At 46.8% G+C, this 7,985-nt stretch overlaps 1 protein-coding gene across 1 annotated transcript; it reads right to left on the bottom strand.

Annotated features, from left to right (window-relative positions):
• Positions 1-211: 211 nt before the first annotated feature.
• LOC103653257 (UDP-glycosyltransferase 83A1) lies at positions 212-2,218 on the bottom strand. Its single transcript, XM_008680204.2, has 2 exons — positions 1,424-2,218; positions 212-1,325 (listed from the first exon to the last, which is right to left on the bottom strand). The coding sequence occupies exons 1-2, from the start codon at positions 1,929-1,931 to the stop codon at positions 415-417; spliced, it is 1,419 nt and encodes a 472-aa protein (XP_008678426.1). The 5' UTR covers positions 1,932-2,218; the 3' UTR covers positions 212-414.
• Positions 2,219-7,985: the final 5,767 nt, after the last annotated feature.

Here is a 7,985-nt window from a genome sequence, read left to right on the forward strand (position 1 = left end):
AAAAAATAATGTAGACGGGCGGGCCTAGGTGAGGCCTCTCCTAATTAAAATAATTTTTAAAACATATTTTATGTCTTCTAGAAAAGATTTTCACTGTTGGTTTTATTATCTCTGCCGCCACTAGAAATCAATTTTCACTTGTGGTTTTCTTTGACCTTTTACTGGTGGTTCTCAGTTACTGTTGGCCTCTAGCACTGATGGTACTGAAAAATGCTAGTGCAAACACCGGTGCAAATGAGTTCACAACCATCGGTACAAAACAAGTTGTTAGAGGTTTTTTTTTATCTTACCAAAACTATCTAGGTTGGGATCGAGAGTGGGGTTCTGAAAATTGTTGCACATGCTCTTATAATAACCAAACCTAAACAACATGTAGAAAGAAAAAAAAAACAACAGTAAGCACATATATATGATTCACGCCTTCATGGCATCAACAAACATGTCGAAGTTGCTGAGCGACGAGCCCCCACGGTTGATGCTCTCAAGCGCAGCCTTTTTCATGGCCTCCACCCTCTCCCTCATGCTGGCGTCGCTCATCAGCTCCTCCACCCTGCCGGCGATGTGCTCCTTGGTGATGACACCCGATCCGTCGGCCTCGGCCCGGAGCCCGACCTTCCAGACGTCGCATATGTACCCCTGGTTGACGAACTGGTCAGCGAAGTAGGGCCAGGCGAGGAAGGGCACCCCGTTCCGGACGCCCTCCATGGTCGAGTTCCAGCCGCAGTGCGAGACGAAGCACGCGACCGAAGGGTGCGACAGCACCCTCTGCTGCGGCGACCATGCGACCACCATGCCGCGGCCAGTTGCACGGACACGGTCGAGGAAGCCGTCGGGGTAGTCGTGGACGTCGCCGCCGAGGACGATGTCTGGGCGCACGACCCAGAGGAACGGCCGGCCGGAGAGCTCCAGCCCTAGGGCGAGCTCCCGGAACTGGCGCGTGTCGAACATGGTGAAGCTGCCGAAGGCGACGTACACGACGGACATCGCCGCCTGCGCGTCGAGCCAGGACATGCACGCGTCGTCCTCGGGCCGCCAGAAGTGCCCCACCACCGCCGTCTTGCTGCCACTGCCACGGCGCTCGCCCGTGAGGAGAGGCCCGACGGGGACGATCCGCGGGAAGCGCGCGAATGTCGCCGGCTCGGCGCCGTGGAAGGAGTTGCAGAGGACGAAGTCGCATTTGTCCACCGCGCGGATGCCGCCGACGAGGTACCGGAAGAGCGCTTCCTGCCCGTCGTGGTTGCCTATGCAGTTCCACGCGAGTTGGGACGTCTGCATCACCGGCATGTCCACGGACAGCTGGAACGTGCCTTGGGCCAGTGCAGACCCTGCGTTATCATTTGCAGGTGCATACTATTGATTACTTTATTTTATATATATATGTACGTATTTATATATTGTTACATAATTTTATATATATGCGTACCATCTTGTGGGTCGATGATCTTGTCCTGGACCAGCTTGTCGATGCTGAGAAGGCTCGCCAACACGGCGGCTGAGGCTGGCCAGATGGCGGCCGACCTGACGCCGGTCCTCCGCGCCACGTCGAGCGCCCACGCCCCGACGTTGTAGTCCGCCACTACGCAGGTGATGGGCCCACCCTCCGCGCCGCCGTCGTCGCTGCTGCGCCTGATGAGGTCCTCCACCCGAGGCGCCATATGCTCCGCCATGAGCAGGGTCAGCCTGACGAGGTTGTTCCGGTCCTCCCCGGGCTCCATGCCGTCCGGCACCGCCACCAGCCGGACCCCCCGTCCCAGCAGCGTCGACGACTCCGACATGGCGGCGGCGGCCACGACGCGGCGGTGATTGAACTCGGAGTTGGCGAAGGTGACGGTGAAGCCCCGGTCGACCAGCGCGTGGGCGAGCTCCAGTAGGGGTATCACGTGGCCCTGCGCCGGGTAGGGGATGACGAGCGCATGCGGAGGAGGCGCCATGACGATTAGTTAGGCTTTAATTTGCGCACGGCCACTCACTGAAGCTGGTGATGCTAACTGAGTTCTTAATCATTTGGAATGATCGACTGCTTGGGTGTATATATAGAGTACGAGATGTACGTGCAGAGACACGCGCTACATGCCTCTCAGAAGAGACGTACGCAATTTTTACCTTGTTGCTTGTTCTGCTCAAACCGGCCAATGGCACGTCTTGTAGCATTCATTATTCTGTAGTTACAAAGCGCGACTTCATCCATGCATGCCAATTGCCCAGTTCTGGCCTTGTATATTCTGTCAGCAGCACACAGCGTTGTTGGATTGGTTAATTATGATGGAGTTCATTGTGAATATCGTCGCCGCATAGCGTTGAGACGAATTCGATCGACAAGAGGTATATGGCAGCACTTGCTTTGGCAGGTTGCATGCGAAGCACTTGTTAACTCCTGGCTGCAGCCGCCTGCATCTGTGCATCATCAGGCCTCACTACTTGAGTACATGACTACATGTACATGTTCCTCCGGAAGAAGCACCGATAGCATCAGCCAGTACGCCAGGCTTGTGCGAGCCGGACCGGTGGGATACGTCCGTGAGGAGCGGATGCCACAAATTACCAATTTTTTTTTTTTGCATCCGCTTAGAAAAACCACGGGTCCCATGTGCAAGCAACCAAATAAAATCTTAGATAGAGTCAACACACGGTGATTTAGGACATGATGGTATGAGCAACCAATCAGACAAAATATGTGAGTGAATGCAAACAGGTAATGCCTAGATGAAGAAGTTTCGTAGTACTCGATATACCATTGTCTTGTCATGACCATGGGTGCCACTTGTCAAGTCTCTAAGCAACTCTTGTTTCACACGAAACAATAATCTTTCAGTGATCAGAACCCCGTGTTGAGCACTAGATCTGACAATTGACAAGCCCCGAGGCGGCGCGACTAGTGGCCATTGTGGACGTTGCGGCAGGTCCGCAGCCTCCGAAGCGTACGGTCGACGCGGCGGGGGGCGAGCGGCCGCGGGAAAGGGGAACCTTCCGGCCGTGGGGAGGGACCAGGGAGGCGCGCAGGTGGAGGCGGCGTCTTCCGGGCGACTGGAGCCTGCCTGACCGGCGGGTGAGCATCCCACTCCGCCGGTTTCGCTTGAGGGCGCTCCTCCGTCAAGCTAGCTATTGGTGGCGGAGTGGGAGCGGCGGCGGCAATGTCCTCCAACGGCAAGCCCACCTCTCCATCGCCCCTTCTTCTCCTTTGGAATTATTTGGCCGTCAGCTCTGTCTTCACCAGCGGAGGATTATGGCAGATGGATCTCGATTGTTAGCAGCGTTCTCTTCATCTTCAATTGGCTCTCGGGTTTGTATTGCTTCGTAGTGCTGTTCTGCTCCCATCTCCTCTCCTTCTTGGTCTTCTTCGCTTATTCTGGATAGATTTGGCAAAATTGGATTTTCGACCAGGATTAATCTTCGAGGATGATATTAGGCACCGCTTAGCTTCTCCAGTGTGTCTTGGGCGTCCGGATATTTCGTCGATATTTTGGTTGGTCATTTCTTTTGGTCGCTGCATCTTCAAGCTTGACACAGTTGCAGTGGGTTATCTTCTTCAAGCTGCTCTGGGCGGTTTTGCAAAGGGTTTCAATGTCTCTCAGCTTGCAAGCAGCTATTGGTTCGTTAGAGTACTTGCAAGCAGCTATTGGTTCGTTTGGCAGGTTAATTCTTTGGGAGGAGGATCGACATAATGTCACCAGGACATTGCTTCGTGTCCGTGTCACATCCCTTGAAGAAGTCCCTCAGTTCATTGTTTTTTTGGAGGCAGATGGTTTCGTTGGAGATTCTTGGACAGTCCAGTGCGTGAAATAATCCAACAAAACATTCTTGGAGGGAAAGCTCAAGACGAGGACCCAATTCTGCATGCTCCAGAAGATGGTCAACAGCTTCCTTTGGTTTTTTTTGTCTGGGTCAACCTATGCCACCGGCTAGCCTCGACCTCAATCTCCCGCTGGATCCTTTGGGAGGAGATATGTCGTCCAACCAAGAGGACAATGTTCAGGGGGATTGGGATCAATGGATAGAAAACATTTAACCTAATCAGCAGATCCCACAGCCCATTCAACTGGATGAACAACAACTCAGCAACCAACACTCGGGCTTATCGTCGGACAGCTCCATTGGTCCCATTCAGGATGCACCCCTCCAGAATGGCCACATTTTAGAGGATGGACCTGTGATGCCAGGGGATGGGCTTGCTTTCAATGTTGCCCCTTTTAATGGGCCACAAGAGGTTGATGGCCCAGTTATTCAGATGGATCCTCTTCCTGTTAATGCTCGCCAGCCACCACAGGTCCAAGATGGGGGACCAAATAATAATCAATCCTTTTAGAATTTGGAAATGAACTTCATGCTCACTCAGGAGTGGCAACCAGATCCAGTGTTTCAGATGCACATGGAGAGGAAAAGGTCTGCTCAGCTATATAGGATTTGGGCCAAGTATTTTGCTCCAGCAGGGACCCCAGACATTTCAGTGAAGATTCCAAAAAATGGTCACCCTTCTTCCTCTCAAATTTGCTTCAACCTGAAGCCTTCAATTGGTCAAAGTCCTTCCTGTCATCAGAAATTCCTCCAATATTGCTGGAGTCGGAACTTGAGTCCTTATCTTTTGCCATTCCTAAGGGATGCCCGAAAGATAAATTCCTAGAAGATGTTCTTTCAGAGAATTCCTAGTCAACAAACACGGGGCAGGAAAAGAATAGCTGTGATGTCCCCGCACCAATCATTGTGGAATCAGAGCTCAGAAGGAGTAAGCGCCTGAAGGACTCCAGAGCTGGGTTCAGACAAGGTGCTTGCTCAAAAAGGAACTGTCTGATGTGCCATCATAACTTTGATGGTCCCCCATCTCTGTCTTCCAAGGTGATCCGGAACCTGGGGACCAAGTTCTGTAACATGTCAGATGAAGAATTATCTGATAACAATTTGAAGAAGAAGAAATCTTCATCAGGATCTGTCGGTCAAAAGAGGACGAGCAGAAAGGATAAGGAAAATGAGAAGAATGAAGATACCAATGAAGAAGATAAGCAATAGGTTGAAGAAGTGATGTCTGGAGTCTGGCTTTTGTCTTTTGAAATACTGTGTTTTTGGGTTGGTTAATTCCAGGACTCTTTGTTCCTTGGCTGGCACCTGGGTGTGCATGTTTTATTTCTATGATACTCTTTTGCTTGATGTTTGGCACTTATTTTACCCACCCAGTGCTTGGGTTTGGGTCTCTTTCTGGCACAAAACCTTCTAGTTTACTTAATGAGTAATTTAAATGTTGTTAATTATTCAGAGTGGTCTGTTCTAAGTCACAATGTTAGAGGAATTAATTCCAGTGTTAAATGGAATGACATTCGATGTGCAATTCGGGAATCTGGATGTGATGTTATTTGCTTGCAAGAAACCAAAAAGGAACTTATTGATTCAGTATATCTAAAAAACTTCTGTCCTAATCAGTTTGATTCTTTTGCTTATGTTCCTTCGGTGGGGAACTCAGGAGGTTCAATTATCATCTGGAAAAGTTCAAAACTAACAGGAAATGTCATCTTTCAAAATGATTATGCTCAGTCAGTAGAATTCATATTCAATTTATCAGCGTGCACTTGGATTATTACAAACATTTATGCACCTTGTACTCCACAAGGGAAAATATATTTTCTCATCTGGCTTCATAACATTTATATGCCATCAGATAAGCTTTGGCTTCTTGTTGGGGATTTTAATTTAATCCGTCGGCCAGAAGACAGGAATAAAGCGGGGGGTGATATTAATTTAATGCTGAAATTCAATGAAGCAATAAGTAATTTAGATTTGGTTGAAATTCCCCTTCATGGTTTATCGTACACCTCGTCGAATAGACAGCGGGAACCCCTTCTCCAGAGACTTGATTGATTTTTCATATCGCAAGAATGGTCGATCGTTTATCCGGATACATGTGCAAAAACGATGTCGCATGACATCTCTGACCATGTGCCTTGCCTGGTTTCTTTTAAGTCCAAGATTCCTAAACCTAAGATTTTAGGTTTGAAAACTTTTGGCTGGAATTTGAAGGATTCATGAATATCTTTCAAACCACGTGGCTTGGACTTCCATGCCTACCTGATAAAGCCAAAAACTTAACTGCCAAGTTTAAGATTGTTCGGAAGGTTCTAAAGGATTGACAGAGATCATTACCAAAAATTGATAAAACGGTGAGAAATATCAAGTTGCTAATACAGTTTATAGACAATATTGAAGAACATCGTGATCTTTCTATTGAAGAATGGAATTTTAGAGATATTATGCAGCAAAAAGTGGCTGAACTACTAAATATTCAAAAAATTTATTGAAAGCAACGGGCGTCTATCAAATGGATCACTGAAGGAGATATTTGTTCTTGTTTTTTTTCATGCGCATGCCACAGTAAAACACAGAAGAAATACAATTGCTTCATTGACCGATGAGAATGGGATAATTCATTTCGAGCATGATCACAAATCAAATCTTCTTTGGGAGGCTTTCAAGAGTAGATTGGGATCTTCTGATTTCTTAGGTATTGACTTTGATCTATCAGAACTTTTAATCAGAAATGAAGATCTACAAGGGTTAGATTCCCCATTCACTAAGCAAGAGATTGACAACATTATCAAATCACTACCTTCGGATAAGTCCCCTGGTCCTGATGGATTCAACACCAACTTTATTAAAAAATGTTGGCACATCATTGCCCAAGACTTCTATGATCTTTGTGAAAAGTTTTATCAAGAAGAGGTTTGCCTGAGAAGTATTAATGGATCTTTCATTGTTTTGATCCCGAAGAAGGAAAATCCGCAAAAAGTGGGAGATTATAGGCCAGTTTTGTTACTAAACAACAGTATGAAAATTTTAATGAAGCTTTTGGCAAATCGATTGCAATCATTCATGACATGGTTAGTTCACAGAAACAAATATGGTTTCATAAAAGGAAGAACAATTCAGGATTGCTTGGCTTGGGCCTATGAATACATTCACTTATGTCATTCCTCAAAGAAAGAAATCATTGTGCTAAAACTGGATTTCGAAAAAGCATTTGACACTTTAGAACATGGACTGATTCTGCAGGTCATGACTCATAAAGGTTTTGGTTCAAAGTGGATTAACTGGGTTCGGAACATTCTACACTCTGGCACTTCTTCGGTGTTACTCAATGGAGTCCCTAGGAAATCCTTTCACTGCAAGCGAGGAGTTAGACAAGGAGATCCTCTTTCGCCACTGTTGTTTGTCTTGGCGGCTGACCTTCTTCAGAGCATTATAAATAAGGCCAGACATATGAATCTGCTTAAGCTTCCTCTACCTGATATTCGTGAACAAGATTTTCCTATTGTGCAATATGCCGATGATACTCTTTTGATATTGGAGGCCTGCCCGAAGCAATTATTCTTTCTTAAGGCAATTCTAAATTCCTTTGCATCCTCCACTGGTTTAAAGGTCAACTATAACAAATCCAATATGTATCCCATTAATGTTAATCCTGAGAAGATGGAGATCCTCTCAAGAACTCTCAATTGCCAAATTGGTGCAATGTCGTTCACTTATCTTGGATTGCCTTTGGGTCTTGCGAAACCTAGAATTCACCAGTTCCTGCCTCTTATCCAAAGAATTGAAAAGAGATTGTCATGTTCTTCAAATTTTTTATCTCAGGCTGGGCGCTTGGAGTTGGTAAATTCAGTATTTACGGCATTGCCAACCTTCTTTATGTGTACGCTCAAGATTCCAAAATCTATCATTAAGCAGATAGACATTTACAGGAAGCATTGTATTTGGAGGGGGAATGACACAAGCTCCAAAAAGCCGCCACTGGTTGCTTGGTCTACGGTTACTCAGAGAAAAGTAAATGGAGGTCTTGGGGTGTTACGCCTTGAAACTCAAAATGATGCTCTTCTTCTAAAATTCTTCCATAAGTTGTTCAATAGTTATGATTTACCTTGGGTCAATATCATCTAGAATAAATATTATACGCCCAACGGACTCCCTGGTCATAGAAGAATTGGCTCCTTCTGGTGGAAGAGTATGCT

This window comes from Zea mays, chromosome 4 (assembly GCF_902167145.1).
Source record: "Zea mays cultivar B73 chromosome 4, Zm-B73-REFERENCE-NAM-5.0, whole genome shotgun sequence".
NCBI lineage: Eukaryota > Viridiplantae > Streptophyta > Magnoliopsida > Poales > Poaceae > Zea > Zea mays.

What these genes read in the sequence shown, in the direction of transcription:
- LOC103653257 (XM_008680204.2), bottom strand. Translation starts at nt 1,931, where the DNA reads ATGGCGCCTCCTCCGCATGCGCTCGTCATCCCCTACCCGGCGCAGGGC. An exon ending in GATCATCGACCCACAAGATG is followed by an intron (nt 1,326 to 1,423) that starts GTACGCATATAT and finishes ATGATAACGCAG; the next exon opens with GGTCTGCACTGGCCCAAGGC.